The sequence below is a fragment of the Saccopteryx leptura genome, unplaced genomic scaffold (assembly GCF_036850995.1).
Source record: "Saccopteryx leptura isolate mSacLep1 unplaced genomic scaffold, mSacLep1_pri_phased_curated manual_scaffold_21, whole genome shotgun sequence".
Taxonomy (NCBI): domain Eukaryota; kingdom Metazoa; phylum Chordata; class Mammalia; order Chiroptera; family Emballonuridae; genus Saccopteryx; species Saccopteryx leptura.
The window spans coordinates 877510-899355 of NW_027095703.1; the positions used below are offsets into that span (position 1 = coordinate 877510).

The window sequence follows — 21846 nt, forward strand, 5'->3', positions numbered from 1 at the left end:
AGGTTGAATTACTACAGAAGTCCTCATTCTTTATATGCTGGACATGTTTGCTCGTCTTATTTTTAAATTATGTTACAGGCAAAATAATAGTAAAATTGAGATAAATGGGAGCTTTGTAACCGAGAGCAAGGAAATCAATATTGAGAGTAAACATGAGAAGGTCCCAGCTGTTAAGTTATGGTAGAAGGGGATCCTCTGTGCAGCCAGTTACCCGATTGTCTGGCAGGCTTGTTGAGCTGCTATCCTGCTCCTGTCACACCACCAAGCTGTCTCTGTTCATGCGATGTGAGCGGCTTAGCTGGTCCTGCATTCCTGAGTGTGTGGCCTTAGTAGACACGCCCCTGTATGTGATGGGGTACAACCGGCCGTCCACATGCACCCGGCTGCCTCGTACTGTAGAGGAGTCTGCCGGGAGCGACTTGTCACTTTTCTGTGGCACCTCAGCCTTCCGACGAGGTCGGTATTTATACTCCGGATATTTCTCTCGGTGTTCATCACGCAGTCGCTGTGCCTCCTCGAAAAATGGCCATTTTTTGGCTTCTGTCAGCATTTTCCACTGATAGCCCAGCCTCTTGCTGATCTCTGAGTTTTGTATCTTGGGATTTTCTAGAGCCACCTTGCGCCTTTGGTCTCGAGACCACAGCATGAATGCATTCATGGGTCGTTTGATGCGGCCCTGGCCATTGTCTCTACCATTTCCTCTTGTTTCACACCAATAACTAGAGCTAGTACTTCCCATCCCAAGTAGTGAGGAGTTTTTCCCAAAGGTCAGAATAGTTTGTCGCTGTAGCGCGGGACTGGAATCATCATTGCTGTTTAGTACTCTGAACATAGCAGAAACGTTACACTGTTTATTAACAGTCAAACTGTTAATAAAAGGAGAGGTAACAAAATTAGTAGGTGTTAGCTCTTCTGAAATTTTTCTTACTATTCAAACCTTATTTATAGCAGAGAATTTATCACCGCAACTTTTGCAATAAAGTACCTATGTCTCCGCCCCCCATGCCTCTTCCCCTGAAACACTCCGGAAACTGTCAGCCAAACCCACCCAATCCACCCATTCCCAAGCAGAACTTCTTAATAAATAAGAACACACTGCTTATACAGTACACACCCCACACCTACCCTGGGCACTGAAGGCTCTAAGTCCTGAAGGCAGACTTGAAATGTGTAATAAAGTATTATAGTAATAAAAAAGGAGGGAATTTTCCACATATCATTTGCAAAATGGGAATAACAACCATTGATTGCACGGAACACCGCCTATTGAAATTAAAAATAAAGTCTCATCCATTGAAAACAAATAATGCCAGTATTTCAAAGAAAATAAATAAAATGATTCCTGCATCACACGCAAATATTCTACATAATTAGGTAAATTATGAAATAATATTTGAGACTCCTCACAACTTTATCCCCTCAAGGGATGAGTATGGATTTTATAATTTGTATTTCAGTCATTTTTGAAAAAAAAATTGTGAGTATGTTTATTAAACCTGGGGCCAGTGAAAGAAAGAAGGGCTTAGCATAGAAGAAGCAGCACAAGAGAGCTTTGACATGCATAGCTGCTTTGGCTCTCCAGAAATGTTACAGGAAATAAAAGACCCTACGTGGGGCTGCTTTTCCTCACTGAGAAATAAAAGTCACAGTGGCAGAAGTGAGATGGGGCTGGGGGCGTTGGGGCGATGGACGAAGGAGACTGGGCAGCTGCTGTTGGCTCACTGAAAACTCAGAGATAAAGGGGACTGGAAGACAGGTTTAGAGGATGAGCTGCCACGCTGCTCCCCAAGGTTTTTCTCTCCCATGGTTGCGACTCTACAGGAGACCACTATCGTCTAGGACAGTGTTTCCCAACCTTTTTTGTGCCATGCCCCACCTTAATCTTTCTAAAATTTTTATGTCCCCCCTATGTAACATACATATTTTTAACATTAAAAAATTGATTTCTTCACTTAATAAACATAAATGATAGGTTCTAGAAGAAATCACTATGTAATTGTTAACAAAACACAGTAAGTAAAATTTCAAAACATATAATGAAAAACAGAAATTTAAATTCCAAATAATTTTAATACAGATTTTTCTATGTTAATTTATTATTTTAATTTAGTGTGATCCTTGCGCTTGATGCTTGCTGCACAGAGATTTTATATTTGGTTCCAATTTGGTTAGCTTTAGTCTCAAGTCTCCATGTTGTGTTATATCCAGCCGATTTCTTTTTTTTTTTTACCAGTAAATCATTTACAGCACTAAATCCACATTCAGCTAAAAATGAAGATGGAAACGGTAGCAATAGTTTTCTTGCACATTTGGTTGAATTTGGGTATTTGATTTCTGTTACCTCACAAAGCCATGCCATCACTCCTTTGATATTAAATAAAGCTTAAACTGACTCATCATTTTGCAATTCTGTGAGTTCTTCTTGATACTGCATATTTGATATATCAGACAAATCCACTAACATTGGCTGCATCATCCATGTTGGGAAATCAATTTGTTTTAAATCAGAAAATCTTTCTTTTAAATCAGCTGATAGAATATTCAAATGATTGACAATAACAAGTAAAGCGGTATCAGTTACTTCACATTTTTGGAGCCAATGAAACTGTTTAAAGTTTTTGTTGTTAATATGTTTCTGACATAACTCGATATTGGTAATGAAACCAAATATCTTTGCTTTTGCATCGACAAGAGTTTTTTTTGTTCCTTGAAGTTGCTTATTTAATATATTTAGTTTTTCAAAGATATGGGCTAAATAACTCACAAATGCTTTACCATCTATTGTTAACAGATACTTCATTTTAGGTTTGTCGCTTAAAAAATCACTAAGAGTATCAAACAATTCCATAAATCTTTTCAAACAGTTTCCTTTTGATAGCCATCTTACTTCAGTATGAAGTAAATGTCTCACATGGTCTTCATTTTGTTCTTCACAAAATAGCTTGAAAAGACGCTCACATTTGGCACTAGCTTTAATAGCATTAACACACTTTATTACTGTATGTAATACTTCATTCAGAACAGGCAAGATGTTTTTAGCTACCAAGTTTTCCCTATGAATAACACAATGCACAAGAATCATTTCTGGATTTGCATCTTTCATCAATTTTAAGCAGCCATTTTTCTTGCCCATCATATTGGGAGCACCATCTGCAGCACAAGATGTTATATTTTTCATTGGTATATCATTGACATCTAAGTGGTTTTTTAGCTTATTATATATATCTTTGGAGGTAGTGGTGCTTTCTAATCTTTTACAGAACAACATTTCTTCAGCAAAATGTCCTTTATCAATATAGCTTACATAAGTTATCAATACTGTCTCACTGTCTCTCGAAGTTGATTCATCCATTTGCAAGAAGAATTTTCTTGTTTTCAGCTTTTCAGTAAGTTGTTTTTCAATATCCTCACTCATTTCATCTATTCTTCTGCTAACAGAATTGTTACTGAGTGGCATAGCTTTTACATCTTTGTCATCTTTTTCAAGAACCGTTTTAAGAAATGCTGATATTGATGGTTTTATTAAATTCTCTCCTATAGAGTGATTTTCTCCAGTTTTAGCGATGAATAAAGAAATTTGATAACTAGCCTCAAGAACAAGATTATTAGTTGAAGTATGAGCAGTAAATAGAGACTTTAATGTTGTTCTTTTTTTAAAATTTTTCTTTAAAGTTTTAAAGTAACTCAAATCTGAATTAATATGAGCACTATGTTTCACCTTCAAATGCACCTCAAGATGACCTCGTTTCGTTGATTCATTGGTCAAGCATTGCTGGCATAAAAGACAAAAAGGAATCCACTCATCGTGAACAGTGGGTATGAACCCAAATTTTAAATATTCCTCCGAATATTGACGAGTTTTTTTCTTGCTTGCACCACTCATTTTACTATGGGCTATAATAAAAATAAGATCAATTAAAAACTACTATTAAAATATGTGTTAAAATATCTTCAATGTGCCTGACCTGTGGTGGCGCAGTGGATAAAGCGTCAACCTGGAAATGCTGAGGTTGCCGGTTCAAAACCCTGGGCTTGCCTGGTCAAGGCACATATGGGAGTTGATGCTTCCAGCTCCTCCCCACCTTCTCTTTCTGTCTCTCTCTCCTCTCTTTTTCCCTCTCTGTCTCTCTCTCTCCCTTTCTCTCTCCTCTCTAAAATGAATAAATAAATTTAAAAATATATATATAGTCAATGTGACATAGAGTAAACGTATACTAAAAATTCATATTGATTTAAATGTATATAACACATTTAATACACTACCACCGCAAATCAAAAGGTATCTATATTTTTTCCACTTGACAAAATTTTCTAGAAAGTTATGCTTCTAAAATTAAAATTGTTGTGCATGCACTATTATTGCCCCAATAATATTTATAAAATATTATTGCTTTCTAGCCCCGATGCAAGAAGTACTTAATGAAGAGTTTAATATTGATAAAAATAAAATCAAATACTTACCAATTATATCTATAATATATATATATATATATGTATATTTATTAAATCAACGAGCTTTTACAACAGTTTTGACTGACACTTATTTCAAATTAACACCAACTGAATGATGTGAAACACTATAGAAGTTGCAATGGGCCAATTAGGTGAGAATAACTGCGTTGTTTCGCGAGTTTTTAAAACGTCCAGGGTTCCCGGCGGCAGACGGCACGCTCCGCGGTGAACCAGGACGAAGTTTACTTGACGATGCCAATCACCCAGTTGATATTTTGGTCTCGTCAAATGAAATTATACTTAATAATTATTTACCGCAATTATTTAAGAATTGCATTTTTTGTTAAATTTGGCACCGATATCTAACTTTGCATTTAAATGGCCCGGGGCGAAAGAGTTAAAGTTGTGTCGAGTCCATTTTCAAATTGCCCCCTTAACTATCAAATTGCCCCCCTGTGGGGCATGGGCCCCACGTTGGGAAACACTGGTTTAGGAGATGCAAGCCTGAGTCGGAAGAAAGGCACTGGTGTGCTGCAGGGAGGGAGAGTGCCTATTCTCCTGTCTAATGCAGTTTTCCAGACCCAAATAAAGGAAGAATATAAATGACCCAATGTAAAACAAGTACCTTAATATGGAATCAAATCTTTATATTGCACTCACATACAGAAGCAAATTCTGCAAAGCTTGAAGTTGTATACTACATGAAAAATAATATACCACTTCAAAATTTAATTTAAAAGATAAAGTGTTGCATATTACAGTGTGAATGTACCATGAAAACAGCAAACAGCATGTTGGGTGAAAGAAGTCATACACAAGAGGCCACATATCAATTAATTCATATTTCATTTATATGAAATACCCAGAAGGGTCAAATACATAGATAGAGAAAGGAACCACATTAATGGTAGTCAAGGACTGGATTAGGGAAAGAAGGCATGGGATGTAAGTTACTATTGGGTTCAGTGCTTCTCTCTGGGGTAATGCAGTGTTTTGGAACTCGATACAGGTGATGGTTGCAAAACTTTTTGCAACTGGGTTGTACACTTTAAATGGCTAAGATAATCATCTAAATAAGTAAGGTGATTTTATATATAACTTATTTAAAAAACAGGATGCAAATAGAAACTTACAGTTATCTATAACTTTAGACAAAGTAAGCAGTACGAAGAGTCACTTGTGGGGAGGGAACATAATAAATTTTAAATTTTAAATAAAAGAGATTTTTGTTTTGAACCTCCAGCCCTTGGAATACTACTTGGCACACAATAGGCTCTTGAAATATTTCTCCATGCTTTAATTACCAGAAGGGGTAAAAGTAGCCTTACATTTGGAGAAGGAAATACAATGGCAATTTACTTCTTTTTCAAGATCATGGTGATATCCAGAGGGAAAGGAGGAGTCCGTGGGGGGGAAGCGTGCAAAGGAGGAGTAAATGGGGATGGAAGTAGACTTGATGTTCCATGATGAGTGAACTATGCCCTATGCAGATGATGCTTTATTGAGTTGTGCAGTTGAAATGTGCATGCATTTATTACCCAATGTCACCCCAATAAATTCAATGAAATAAAATAAATAACAGAAAATAAAAAATAGTAAATTTAGTTAAAGAAGAAGGAGGAGGTGGAGGAGAAGGCCAAAGAGAAGGGAAGGGGAAAGAGGTGGAGGAGGTTAGGAGAAGGAAGAAGAAAAAAGAAGACAGAGATAGAGGAAGAGGAGAGTGGCAGGATGATGAAGGGGTGGAAGAGGAAGAATAAGAAGGAGAAAAAGGACAAGAATAGAGAAGAAGAAAAGAAAAGGAACAAAAAGTCATGAAGAGGCTATTAGGCACCCTTCTCTGCTAATAATTTTTCTGTCAATTCTCTAATCTTCTCTATGGTCGGCTCTTTGATATCTATGGGGAGAATTTACAAAAGATGCATTAAAATTGTTCTTAAAGAAAGATGATAAAGGACATATGTATTAAGAATAGCAATGTTTCATGCAAAAGTAGAGCAGGGAAGAGGCAGGCATGCTTTATGCAATGTGAGATCAATAATCTACCTAATGATTCTCTGAGTACATGTATGATGTTTCAACTCATTTTGATCTCAGAACACATGCTGCTTTTTAGTTGCTATGCCTAGGTACTAGGTTAACTCTTTTTACAATACTGATCTTTCATACCAGAAAGTGAAAATGTGCCTCTACTCACCCCATGCCCATTCTTACCCCCAGCTCCTGGGTAACTGGTACTTCATTCCCATCTTTCAAACATAGTAAATAATAGGTTAAAATAGTCAAATTGTGTTATATGACTACACTTTCTTTTAACTAACTGATGATTATGTCTCAACAGTTGCTTAATATGATTATTTATCAAACATCCACGAGCAATCCTAAGTGGTAGGAAGGGATATAGTCCCATCAATGTTAAATCTAAATGGCATTAATTAAAAGCAAAGATTGCCAAACAAACAAACAAATTATATCATTTGGTGAAATGAATGCAGTAAATTAGAAAAATGCTCAAAAGACATAAGGCATGAGTAACTACATGCAGACTCACTCTGGTGCCCTTTCAAATCAAAACTAAAGTGAATGACACTTGAAGAGTGCTAATTTCAAGCATTCCAGTACAATCAATTGCACCTACATACTTTATTTTCATTGGTTAAATGCCCCTCTAGTAGGTCTCATTTTGTATATCTCGGAGGATTTTTAGGATTTCTATCTTGAATTCTCTGTCATTTAGCTCCAAGGTTTCCAATATATTAAATTTTTTCTCCATAGATTTTTCCTCATCTAGCTGTGTTACCTCTCTTTCTTTTGTATCCATGATATTCGATTTTCTCTTCCTTAATGGCATCTGAGGGTGGTTTTGTTGATAGTATTAATGAGATTTAATAAAGAATAAAAAGTTAAAAAAAAATAATAAAAAAAATAAAAAATCGAAAAGAGTGGTTTTTTTTAAAAAAAATTAATAATGAAATAAAGAAAAATAAAATAAAATAAAATTTTTTTAAAAAGGAAATTATTCCCCCTCTCCTTTTTTTCCTCTCCTCTCCTCTCCCCTCTTTCTTGAGAAAATCTTGTGGTGAACTGTGAATTATAACAAACAATGCCTGTGATGGAGGGCCTGAATTGAGGAAAAGTAATAAAGGGGCAAAAAAAAAAAAAAGGAAAAAAAAAAAAAAAAAAAAAAAAAAAAAAAAAAAAGAGCGTATGGACCCACAAAAAGCAAATAAGGAAAAAATTTGGGTCAAGAATAAAATGATAGGGCCTGACCTGTGGTGGCACAGTGGATAAAGCATCGACCTGGAAATGCTGAAGAATAAAATGATTTGCTTTTAGGTGTTGGTTGTCTAAGAGTTATGATGAGAGGAATAAGAGGAAAACGGAAAAATGGGTGTAGGGAGGGAAAGTGGTGTGAGGGGGAGTTTGGATCATTTGTCTTAACTCTTCATATATCTTGTTTTTCTCCTTTGTGTTGCAAGGTGCTCTAGGAAGCCAGTAAGGGAACTTCAAGGCTACTGTTTCTTACTCTTTAACCTGACTCAGATATTCCTGCAGGCTTTCTCCTTCCCCAGTGTGAATAGACCTATATTCAGTATCCACGGTTTCACTATTTTATCTTATTTGGAAAGACTTAAAATAAATTAGATAATAAATACATTTTCTTCACTTTAGATAGTTAACAGGGCTTTGAAGTTCCAGGTTACCAGAGATATTTACAAAATTACTTTAACTTAAAAGGAAAGTTACATTCTAGTTACATTTATTTAACCTTTTCCAAAATTGTTTAAGTAACTCATGAAAACCTTATGAGGTAGCAGCCATCATCTGAAACTAATATATGTGCTGACAACTTCTGCAGCAGATATAACTCAGGCTATATTTGATATTTAGTTTACCTAGGTAGCATAAGAGTCTTATTTAATGCTAATCATTCTAAACATATGAATATTTAGCTACTGCAAACTCAAAACAAGCATTAATATCAAGTGCTTTTCTAGATCATATGATTCTGAATAAACCTCTGAGATTGTTTGACATTTTAAAATTCTTTTATAAGTGTTTGTTTGTTGAAGCTAAATTAACACCACAAATTGTCATTACCATTCAGTGGTAGAAATATGCCATATCCAGAACATACATGTATAGGTATACAAGATAAACATTGATAGAGAGCTCACAGCTTATATTTCAAAATGCTAGCTTTCTTCTTTGTTTCAGGTACTATGCAAACCTCCTAGCAACTTTGCTCAGATGACCAGAAATTTGCATGATGTGGGAATGTCTTTAAAGCCTTTTAAAAGTTAAATTAAACCAAAAAATCCCTTCAATAGATGACTGGATAAAGAAGATGTGGCACATATACATTATGGAATACTACACGGCCATAAAAATGATGATATTGTATCATTTCCAACAAAATGGTGGGATCTTGATAACATTATACAGAGTGAAATAAGTAAATCAGAAAAAGACAAGAACTGCGTTATTCCATACATAGGTGGGACATAGAAATGAGACTAAGAGACATGGTCAAAAGTGTGGTGGTTACGGGGGTGGGGGGGAGAGGTGGAGGGAGACGAGAAGGGGGGGCACAAAGAAAACAATTTAGAAGGTGACGGAGGACAATCTGACTTTGGGTGATGGGTATGCAACCTAACTGAATGAGAAGATAACCTGGACATGTTATCTTTGAACATATGTACCCTGATTTATTAATATCACCCCATTAAAATTAATAAAAATTAAAAAAAATTAAATGACAACCAAATTATCCATTCAATTGCCTCCAAAAGACCTCAGATCCCCTCATATAAGGATGCCCTTAAGGTGGACTTATTCACAAAGACACACAAAAAAGCCAGTGTGCACAATAAAATTGGAAAGCTCAGAAAACAAAAAAAGTCACTACAAGCACCCAGATTTAAAATGGCAGATTTTCTCAGGAAACGATGTTGCAGAGATGTTGCCTGAGTGCAAGATTGTAGTTAGCTGCAACATACATGACTGTAAATGAAGAAGACTGGGGCAGGGATGGAGAATAAGCATCAGGTGTTATTTGGCATCCTACTTTTGAACCAATAAAGAAAGAAGACGCTTCACATTGACATACAGACGGTCCACAAATAAAGCAATAAATTGAGTAGGATTGTTTAAACTAAGCCTCAGATACACTCAAAATTTGTCTCAAATTCAAATGTCCAAATAAACAAATGCAAAGAAAACTGATTTGCAAAGCAGGTACAATTCTAACAGTAGGCTCTGGATGGTTGGCTCAGTGGATAGTGGGTTAGCCCAGTGTGCGGATGTCCAGGGTTCTATCCCTGGTCTGGGCACACAAGGGAAGCACCATCTGGTTCTTCTGCCCCTTCCCCTCTTCTCTCCCTCTGTGACAAGGTACCAAGAAACTGTAACACTGTTAGCATAAGCAAAGCCATTTTGTTTGCCTTCTGTTGTAATCAATTGTATGCCTTCTATTATCGCCATTTTGAAATTTTTGTATTTTCATCAGTGCAGACTTGCAAACTGAGCTAGACCACAAGTCAAAATGTCAGCAACAGTCAGGAAACTCTGCAAAAGGACTGTTTGATGAACTAATTGCAATTTCTGCTTCTGTAAACCAGCTTTTTGCACCTGCTAAACTTCCGTAATTAAATCCTGTGGTTTTTGCCCTTATAAACCATGGATGCAAACACCTCAAGGCAGCACGATTTGGTATGCTAAGCTACATGCTATCATCAGCTTAATAAAGCTCCTCTTGAAATTTTCCTGTAACTCTGGTGACTCTTTGGAACTTGCTGGTCACTTTACAACATTTGGAGGACCTAGTGAAATCCCCGGTGCTCTGTGTCACTGGTTTGAGACACCCGGGCCAGTTAGCCTCTCTGGGGGGTTTCCCTACCCTGCTGGATCTTTACAAGAGGCAGCCCTTTTCAAATTCCTCTGGTGTGGTCTACAAAACAGGAGGCTGTTTGAAAATATAAATGCCCCTGGCTTACCGCGCCACTAAGTCCCTTTGTCCTATTCACCTGTTGCAGCCCTTGAGCCAGGAAGAAGGGCTCCTTGCTAGTCAGTATAAGAGAATTGGTCAGGGTGCATCAGATTCCCATTGCCCAAGGGAGAGGGTCAGGTCCTGGGAGCTGCGTGAGGAGCTGCCATTTGGCACCACTCCTTGGAGCATAAGTAAGTGCAGTGTGAACACTATGGAGGCTCCAGTTACCCTGTGGGTCTCAGACAACATTTCAGCAGACTCCCCTGGTCCCTGGATTTGGCAGTAAAATCGAAGAGTACAAGTTGACCTCTGGAGGTGAGTAAAGTAAATATTTTGCTTTACTGAATTTTAGCTTTATAGGACTAGTCAATTTGAACTATTGTGATCAGACACGATCACACTCACACAATAGGCTCTCTAGGGCCAAGATGTTGGTGAAGAGTTATAGATGCCAGGCATTCTCTGGTAGAGCGGAAAGTTCCAGTTAAGTGCAAGGCACTCTCTGGTAGAATGGAGAGTTCTGGGTAGGGGAAGAGGACTTTGAGCTCAACCATTTCCTTGAGGCTGTTCTGTCTAAAAACCTGTGAATGATTGGTATGTAAATGGGGATCTCTGGTGCCTGCATCTGAGTTTCTAGTTTGTGGCTCCATGGTGAATAACCATGGAGTCTGAATGGACCCCAACCAGCAGTTCCGTGGTGATCCTCATATGGCTTAGGGTGGTATCAGACACTCTCTGATCTGAGTCGGGGATTTATACTGACCCACCAAAGCTAAGAGGTGCCTAAGTTCTTGTGAGGGACATGGCAAGGTGCTCTCCTGAGAGGCTGCATATGGGGCACCCCCTTCCCTTGTTTGCAAGACTGTGTCTAAAACTCAAGTGTTAATATAAATGGTAAATTGTCTGTTCTGTAGATTTTTTTTATTTGTCTGAGAAAACTTTTATGACATTTCTTCAGTTTGGGCCACTCTCCTTGGGCCCATGAGACCTTTTTTTTTTTTAAATCCAAGACCTTGGTGTTCAAGGCACTCTGTCCTTCAGTGTTCCAGGGATTAACCAGATAGAGAATATTTTAGAGAATTAGCACAAACTTTGATTCTTAATCACTTTTGTAGGTTTGGGAAGCTCATTTGTACTAATATTGTTTGTAACAATAGGAGGTAGACAAGGTAAGAACCAAACCCTACTAAAGTGTATGCTTAAGAGTTCAAAAAACAGATTTTCTAGTGATTATAATGTAAAAGTAGTCTAAAGGTACATTGAAAACTATCTGTGAATTAAAGTGGCAAAATATAGAGCAGACTGGCCAAATCAAGAATTGCTAGACCCAGAGAAAGCACAGACAGTCTACAATACTATCACTGGACAGCTACTCATGGGCGGGTAGCACAGCCAGGCTGCAGCTAAGCATGAGCAGTGGTGGCATAAGAAATAAAAGCAGCAGAAGGGGTGGTGCCTCCATAGTTTTCACGCTGCACTTACTTATGCTCCAAGGAGCGGTGCCAAATGGCAGCTCCTCACGCAGCTCCCAGGACCTGACCCTCTCCCTTGGGCAATGGGAATCTGATGCACCATGACCAATTCTCTTATACTGACTAGCAAGGAGCCCTTCTTCCTGGCTCAAGGGCTGCAACAGGTGAATAGGTCAAAGGGACTTGGTGGCGCGGTAAGCCAGGGGCATTTACATTTTCAAACAGCCTCCTGTTTTGTAGACCACACCAGAGGAATTTGAGCTGCCACCCCCTTGCTACATCCCCTCCTACCTCCTCTGCTTTGGCTCTGTGGACTCACCGCCTCATACCTGGAGCCAACCCTGAGGGAATGACATAGGAAAATACTCAGAACTGAGGCATAAAAAGCTGCTATGTTAGAAATGAACAGAGCTGAGGAAGACAACTGAGACCACCTTGAGAAGGTGTTTCTGGTTGTTCAGCCTAAAATAAACACTGACACCACCATGAGACAGGAAGCTTAGAACACTATTCACCAGATTCTGTTAGCCAAAATCAGGGCAGCTGTTAAGAAACTCAAAAATTTGTCTAAGGTGTCAAGTTATTCAGGATCCTCAGCAGACTCCCCTAGCTTACTTGAAGAGACTGCAGGAAGCTTATGGAGTCTACACACCTCCAGACCCTGAAGCACCAGAAAATGCTAGGGTAGTTAACTTTGCTTTTTTGTGCCCGGCCAACTCCAGACATTAGAAAGAAACTCCAGAAAATAGAAGGGTTCGAGGTCATGAATTGGTCGCAGTGAATCAGGATAGCTCAGAATGTTTTTAACAACAGGGATTCAATAAGGCAGGGGTCGGGAACTTATGGCTCGTGAGCCAGATATGGCTGTTTAGATGGCTGCATCTGGCTCGCAGACAAACCTTTAATAAAAAAATAATAACATTAAATAATATAAAACATTCTCATGTATTACAATCCATTCATTTCCTACCACTCATGTTCATGGTTGTGGGTGGCTGGAGCCAATCACAGCTGTCCTCCAGGACAACACCAAATTTTTATTGGATAATGCGTAAAACACACCAGTCATTGTGAGGTCAGGAAGTAAACTTTCCTCCTTTTAATCAAGTAGTCAGCTAGCTAATTGCAGAAACACTTTTGATGAAAAAAATGGCTAAGAAAAAAAAAGATGAGGAGTATTGTACTTTTTAGCAGCCTTTGTGGAGAGAGCAGTTTCTGCACTGTGTCTAATAAAGTCACATCAATAAAAAGGTCAAATGTAGGCACTGGCCAGTTGGCTCAGTTGTATAGCATCGGCCTGGCGTGCAGAAGTCCTGGATTCGATTCCCAGCCAGGGCACACAGGAGAAGTGCCCATCTGCTTCTCCTCCCCTCCCCCTCTCCTTCCTTTCTGTCTCTCTCTTCCCCTCCCGTAGCTGAGGCTCCATTAAAGCAAAGATGGCCCCGGGAGCTGGGGATGGCTCCTTGGCCTCTACCCCAGGCACTAGAGTGGCTTTGGTCATGACAGAGTGACGCCTTGGAGAGGCAGAGCATCGCCCCCTGGTGGGCAGAGCATTGCCCCCTGGTGGGTGTGCCGGGTGGATTCCGGTCAGGCATATGCGAGAGCCTGTCTGACTGTCTCTCCCTGTTTCTAGCTTCAGAAAAATACAAAAAAAAATTAAATAAAAAGGTCAAATATAAAGCGGCACTTCGACACACGCCATACTACATTTGCATCAAAATATCCAGTGGGGGACAGCAGGAAGAAAGCATGTCAAGAGCTACTATGCAGAGTGCAAGCTAGTCAGCAGCAACTCCATGTTGGACCCAACCAGGTGACTGGAATTCAGCTAGCTTTGCTGGTGCTTTAACAATTGTGAGAAATGGAAGGCCGTTCATAGATGGGGAGTATGCCAAAATATTCATGCTTGATGTTGACAATGAACTTTTTGATGACTTTTCTGATAAAGACGAGATAATCAAATGAACAAAGGATGTGCCTCTGTAAGCTGGAACTGTTCACAATCGTACCATCATGATGGCAAATCAAATTGAGGCAACACAAGTGAAGGACAGAAATGCAGCACCATTCTTTTATCTCGCTTTGGATGAGTCAACAGATGTAAGCCATGTATACCAGTTCAGTGTGATTGCAAGGTATGCTGTCAGTGACATATTATATGAAGAAAGTCTTGCTGTTTTTCTTATGAAAGAGACAACAAGAGGGGAGGATTTATTCAAGCCTTTCACTGAGTTTGCTAAAGAAAAAAATCTACCAATGGATAATTGTATTTCGGTGTGTACTGATGGTACTCCAGGCATGCTTGGGAAAAACAAAGAATTTATAGCGCTTCTTCATGCACATGAAAAGAGACCCATCCTAAGTTTTCACTGCATGTTACATCAGGAGGCACTTTGTGCTCAGATGTGTGTCAAGCAGCTTGCTGAGGTGATGTTGCTGGTCATTCGGGTGGTCAACTTTATTGTTGCCCGAGCTCTAAATGATCGCCAGTTTACTACACTGCTGGATGAAGTTGGGAATAATTATCCTGGTCTGCTTCTGCACAGCAATGTGCACTGGTTGTCAAGAGAGAAGGTGCTCAGCCATTTTGAGGCTTGTCTGAGCGAAATAAAGACTTTTCTTGAAATGAAAAACATCAAGCATCCTGAGTTAGCTAACACTGAGTGGCTCCTGAAGTTCTACCATCTCGTGGATATGACTGAACATCTGAACCAGCTCAATGTGAAAATGCAAGGCATTAGAAATACAGTCTTATCCCTTCAACAAGCAGTGTTTGCATTTGAAAACAAGTTGAAACTCTTCATCGCAGGCATTGAAACAGGTCGTTTACAACACTTTGAAAAACTGGAAGTTTAAAGATGCATGCACAGCAAGTGACCTTGCTCAACATCTTGATCTCCAGCAGCTAGCAGGCTTCACATCTAATCTCCTGCAGTCATTCAAAGCACACTTTAAAGAATTTTGTGAGCGCACTTGCCTTTTTAAAGTTTATCACCCATCCACATTAGTGTGCAGTGGACAGTGTGGACCTGAGTAACATCCACGGTGTCTCCATCAGAGATTTGGAGCTACAAGCTGCTGACATGAAGACCTCAGACATGGGGGTGAATAAGTTCAAGTCACTGAATAAAAATTTGGAAAGACTTGCATGACAGCAACCAGAGTTGGCAAGCAAACACAAGTGGGGAGAAATGAAAAAACTTCAACCCATAGACCAACTGATTGTCAAAACTTAAAATGCACTTGCCATCACATACCACACACTGCAGCATGTGAGTATTGCTGTACTGACAATGTTTGGCTCTACATATGCATGTGAGCAGTCTTTCTCACATAGGAAGAATGTCAAGACCAACCTATGATCACGCTTAAGGGATGGAAGTCTCAATGCCTGCAAGAAGCTTAACCTCACCACATGTCAACCAGACTATAAGGCCATCAGCAAAACCATGCAGCACCAGAGGCTGCTTTAATGGTAAGAAGTACTTTATTCATCATTGGTTAGCAACAGCATAATAAAATTAAAAAAGAATTCAGAGACTTATTGTACTTTAAAAGTGTTGGTCTTACATAAAATGCACACATTTACTTGTATTTAGTGTTAAACGTATTGTATGGCCCTCATAGAATTACATTTTAAAATATGTGGCGTTCATGGCTCGCTCAACCAAAAAGGGTTCTGACTCCTGCATTAAGAGAAAAGGAAGACAAAATGATAGCTAAGGTAGTAATACTGGCACTCCAGGAGGCTAATTCACAGAGGGGAAAAAGGCCCCCAGGGAAGAGAGGCAAGAAAAGGAATGTAATGGAAAAAAACTAATCAAATTAGGAAGAAAGCAATGTGCATACTGCAAGGATGAAGGGCATTAGAAAATGAATGCCCCAAGAAACCACCCTTTTCCAAAGCAGGCTCCCAAGTCTTGTATCTCGAGGACTGACGGGGACAAAGCTCTTTTTCCACTGAGCCCCCTGGAGCCTATAGTAATGGCAGTAATAGGGGGGAGAACAGTAAGTGTCTAATAGAGCCGAGAGCAACTCATTTGATTTTAACTGAGCCTCTTGGACCTATCACCACTCACAAAACTCCAGTAAAAGGGGCCATCAGAAACACTGCATGCTATCAATGAACCACCCAGTGAATAGTCAACTTAGGGCAAGGAACTGTCACCCATTCATTCTTGGTCAAGCCAGAGTGCCCCTACCCCCTGATAGGATGGGACTTATTACAAAATCTCCAGGCCACAATTTCCTTCAAGGGGGAAAATACCACCATAACTGTTAATCCAAATTTGGAGGGACCTGAAATATGGAAGACAGGAGCAAGGTCTGTCGTTTACATATTAAAGCTTTATTGTCTAGCTTGGCCAAGCGGTGGGAACTCTGACAGAAATCTGACGGAGAGCGCACCGGCTCTTTTTTCTACTTAGTTTTTATAGTTTTGTAAGTGGGAAGTACAGAAGCAGAAATTGCAATTAGGAGCCCCTTACCGCTATTGGTTATAGTCATATGTCCTTTAACATGATAGGACCACATTCAATTTGCAAACCATACATTATTTTGGAAAAAACAAAATTTACAAGCCAACACAATGGTAGAAAGATGTGTCTTTACATATTAAAGGCATTCCTATATTATCTAGTGTTTATCTGCTACCTCTCTGTCCAGAGTCACACACGCATTTACATAGGAGAGGTAGTTTTGGTGGGAACAAATGCCCGCAAATGGCTCATTGGTATAAGAAAAGGTTTATTTTGGCTTTTCTCTTCCTGCACCTGGCTAGCCATTCACTCCTTTCCCCACAGGTGTGGTGGAATGTCAGGGAATCTATGCTTTACTTCCCTTTTCATTTACAATACAATGGCAAGAGCAATCCTGGTTATGCCAATCACACAGTACAGAGACTATTCTCACAATTTCTCTGCACACCTTAACCCAAATTAATAAAATGTTCTCCAAGCCTCCTAAAATATTAATATTAATTCTGTAGCCTTTGGTACTTTACAACACCTGCAGGTGAAATGGCTCAGTGGCTCCTCATTCCCCCCTCTGAATGGGAAGATAAGACGTGGTATCTACCAAGGGGAGAGGCTGGTAGGTAGGCTGAAACATAGGTCGGCAGACCAAGAGGTTGATGGCCCCTAGCTGGCATTTGACCAAGGTGGGATAAGCAATAATCAGGTATTGCTTTCTTTGTTAACTGGGCAGGTGAGATGGGTGGTTAGGCCCAGCATCTGTCCCCTGGATATAGAAAAACCCTGCTTATATTTTGGTTTCCAAAAGATTAAAATTCCAAATTTGTGTGTGTTGTGATTCTTACTCATTTAAATTCCCATGTTCGGATTTGAAGGCAGACTGGAAAAATACAGAACAAACACAAAATTAGTATAGCCAATGCTAACAGATACCCAAAACAAGTATACTAATACATCACAGTGATTAAAGCCTTTAAGCAAACTCTTTAAGCTAATACAACAAGAATCTATAAAAGAGTAATGTCCTTAAGGTGTTCACCAAATCCAAGTTGGCACCAACACCATTCCAAATCTCTGCAAATGCAACCCAACCCCAGTTCAGTCCATCAAAAACTGTCCCAGGAGGAGTGCAGAAAAAGTCCACATTCAGAAAAAGTCCACATGGCACTGGAATTGCCGTCACACTTCCATGTCAAAGTCCCAATGACCGCTGCTCCCAGCTAGCAATGACCCAGGTAGACTGGAAAGGCTATCTGCAGCATGCATGAAAACAGAGCTTCCGCTTTCTTTAAACTGGAGAGGTGAACCCAGGGTGCCTTTCTCTGGAGCTCTGCAATTATGGCATGGTGAAGAGAACCTGTGGATACACTATCCTGGGTAGCAGAGGTAAGTTCGTCTAAATTGGGAGTAAGTCCCAGCCTAAAATAGGCATGGGGCATTGAAGGAAGAGGAATAAAGGAAACACTAAATATTAAACAAAGCAGCAGAAAATAAGACTATCAACACCCACAACAGAGATCTTCGAGGGATGAATAAAAAAACTGAATATTCAGGCAAGACATATTAGGTAGCCCTTGTGTCCATAAGAAAGGAGATCAGTTTACCTGGTACTTGGAAGAAATACCCTAGGCTCGTCCACAGCGATGTGAGATGGGGCCAATGGCCCTGGGCACCTTTAGTCTTCAGTGGCAAGCCTCAGTAGGCTGGCAAGGTCAGGTCACAGGTAGCCGGAGCAGGGCTAGAAGAGACTGAACCCTCCCTTGGAGGAGTGAGGGAGCAGCTTACCTTCCAGTGTCCCTTTTTCCATAGTAAAGGCATGTTCCTGGTGGGGGCTGAGAAGCCTGGCAGGCTTTAGCTCAATGACCTTCCTTTCCACTCTTGAAGCAGGGCCCTGATGGGAGTCCTCTGAAGTCTCTGGAAGGCGTTGGAGCCTTTATAGGTGTATGCCAAGAGCTGGTATTTTACCTGATCTCTTTTTGGCTCTGTCTGCCTTTTCTGTTCCTCTCTTGGTCATTATAGACCTTAAATGCCATGCTCAGAAGATCTCATTGAGGGGTTTGAGGGTCCCCATCTGCCTATATAAACTTTTTCCATATACCTAGGGCTGATTGGAAAAAGACAAAACAGCATTATTATCTGGATTAAATAAAAGAAGGTAGAAGTTTGCAGGAAGAGAAAAGAAGTTTGGCATCTTTTGTAGGATTTCAGAGTCTCTCAGTTGCTGAATCAACCTGTACATTAGTATTTAAGAGAAAATTTTTAAAAGGTCCAAAACATGAAGTTTTATTGAAAACAATCAAATAAAGCAGAATTCCCAGAACTTTCTTAGTACCACATTATTTTGATTACTTATTAAAAACAAAACAAAACAAAGTCCCAATTTCAAAATAATTAGCAAACCTGTTGGTAAACATTCTTTTCATGGTTCTAGTTATTTTTTTCCTAAATTTTACATTTACACCTTTTTAAGAATGAGAGTTTTTCTTTACACTAAAGGAAACAAACAGATTTATTGTAATAAACTGAAACATAAAAAAACCTGAATGTCAGAATTACATAGACCTTTCATTCAGAAAAAATATTTAAAGAATAAGCTGTTCTGATGCATCTAAAACATTCATCCAACAAATTAAAACAAAATTTTAGCACATACTTGCACAATGCACGCTTGCAGCGGTGAGATACTATCAGGAATACAAAAACAAATCTATTTAAGTAACCCATATAACAATAACAAAGTATTCAATGTACTAATACTATTTGAGAGGTATTATAAACTGGTACAGTAACTTAGTGCCATGAAAGATTAATTTTGACTGGTCTTTAAAGAGAAGGAGGTAGTATGTAGTCATGTCAGACAGCTTAACTCCTGAAGCAATGGAATTAGGGCCTTGCTTAGGGTGGCTCTTCTTTCTTCCTTGTCACCACACAGATTTTTAAGCATTTGTTGAGTATACTTTATAATATCTTGACTTCAAAATTGTAAGAAATACTTGTCTTTATGTTAACTTAACAAAACATAGTAAATGCATTTTCAAGTAACATTTCCAAACGTATTAAAACAGTTCTATTAATTAACAGGCAAATTAAAGTGCACAATAAGGCTGGAAAATTCCAGTACATTATTTCCAGTGCCCATTATTTTTCTATATTATTAATGAAAATCTACACCTTTGCTAGGTAAATTCACCCTGTTTTAAGTGTTGCAGCCTGAAGTTTGAAGCAGTTTGGCCAAAATTAACAAGTTTCAGGATTCACATTTTATTCAATTTAAATTTAAATGAGTGCGCTATATTTACTCCAATTAAAATTAGAAACTTGTAGGGATGATATCATCTTTAATCCTAGCTTGCGCACAGTGGGCAAGCAAAAACGCACACACCAGGCTTCAAAACCCACTCACATTCAGTGCTCACAAAGCTACTGACCTATTCGAGCTTCCCAGAATCAAAAGTTCCAGCTTATCAGACCTATCCACCTCTGCTCCCCATCTTCTCCCTTCTCTTTGCATAAACTCTGCACAAGTTGGCCCCTCACTCAGCACTCCACTATCCTGGCTGCCTTTACTGGCCTCCTCCATGTGGCCAGCGCCATCTTTAACAAAGTGAGCATAATATATTTTATCTGCCTAACACCTTTATTCAAGATTTGCACCAGCCGACAAGCAAACACACAGGGCTCCCAAAGCCACTGACACATTCTCTGGTTCCAAAACCGGGAGATCTTCTTCAGTATTTCGTAGAATCAAAGGCTTCACCAGTCCCAAAGCCCCAGGACGCCGACTGGGCCCTTCTTTTCCCACACTCTAAAAACTTTGATGAACGCAGTGACAAAAACAGATAGACAAACAGCAAAAAAACCCAGACAAACAGCAAAAACAGATAAACAAATAGGCGCCATCACCTGCTCTCAAGCTCAGAATATCTAAACTCAAACGGGGTTCCCTAAATGCGGGGTGCCCCCACCAAAGTTTCCCAACCTCGCGTCCGAGGGGAAACCGGCCACCGGCTCCTTCCCGGCCCATCAGCCAGAGCGCACGTGGCAACCAAAATGGTCACGACCTTGTTTCTACTTACCCGGGGTTGGACAATAAAGCTCCGATGTGCAGTCCGACGGCCTTTCCCGGCCAACGCACCAAATGTTAATCCAAATTCGGAGGGACCCGAAATATGGAAGACAGGAGCAAGGTCCGTCATTTACACATTAAAGCTTTATTGTCTAGGTTGGCCAAGCGGCGGGAACTCTGACAGAAATCTGACGGAGAGCGCACTGGCCCTTTGTTCTACTTAGTTTTTATAGTTTTGTAAGTGGGAAGTACAGAAGCAGAAATTGCAATTAGGAGCTCCTTACCGCTATTGGTTATAGTCATATGTCCTTTAACATGATAGGACCACATTCAATTTGCAAACCATACATTATTTTGGAGAAAACAAAATTTACAAGCCAACACAATGGTAGAAAGAAGTCTCTTTACATATTAAAGGCATTCCTATATTATCTAGTGTTTATCTGCTATCTCTCTGTCCAGAGTCACACACACATTTACATAGGAGAGGTAGTTTCGGTGGGAACAAATGCCCGCAAATGGCTCATTGGTATAAGAAAAGGTTTATTTTGGCTTTTCTCTTCCTGCACCTGGCTAGCCATTCACTCCTTTCCCCACAGGTGTGGTGGAATGTCAGGGAATCTATGCTTTACTTCCCTTTTCATTTACAATACAATGGCAAGAGCAATCCTGGTTATGCCAATCACACAGTACAGAGACTATTCTCACAATTTCTCTGCACACCTTAACCCAAATTAATAAAATGTTCTCCAAGCCTCCTAAAATATTAATATTAATTCTGTAGCCTTTGGTACTTTACAACACCTGCAGGTAAAATGGCTCAGTGGCTCCTCATAACCACAGGGCAAATAAAAAGCTCTGGACACTAGATTACAGCTACTCCTAACCTGCCCTTTCTCCAAGGAATATCTCTTATAGGAATCAATTGGACTGAGAGACACCAACAGCCCATCTCTTCTCTGGCAGCTTCCGGAAAGGTATCTGGGGGATTAGGGCTGAAACCAACTATCCCAGACTAGCTGCCCACCAGCTGCCTGTAGTCACAAAACTGCAATTAACCCTGAAAGCCTACTCCCTGATGATGACCCAGCCACCCCATTACATGACTGTATGGAGGTAATCAACATCATACAGACTGCCTAGCCAGACTTAAAGGACTCTGAGATACCTTATGCCAATGAGTTACAATACACAGGCAGGAGCATTTATGTCCAGGATGGCATCAGATACATGGGGGCTGCAATAGTGACTCTAAACCAGGTCATCTGGTCGCAGGTGCTGAGCTGGGGAACTTCAGCACACGAAGCAGAACTTAGAGCCCTTACTCAGACCCTTAGGTAGGCAAAGGGAAAAGCAATCTCCATTTATACTGATGGTAAATATGCTTTTGCTACTGCC

The 21846-nt window shown here is 39.8% G+C and overlaps 1 protein-coding gene across 1 annotated transcript; it reads right to left on the reverse strand.

Moving 5' to 3' along the window:
- Positions 1–253: 253 nt before the first annotated feature.
- On the reverse strand, positions 254–832 carry LOC136386922 (sex-determining region Y protein-like). Its single transcript, XM_066358039.1, has one exon. The coding sequence runs from the start codon at positions 830–832 to the stop codon at positions 254–256; it is 579 nt and encodes a 192-aa protein (XP_066214136.1).
- Between the last annotated feature and the right edge of the window lie 21014 nt (positions 833–21846).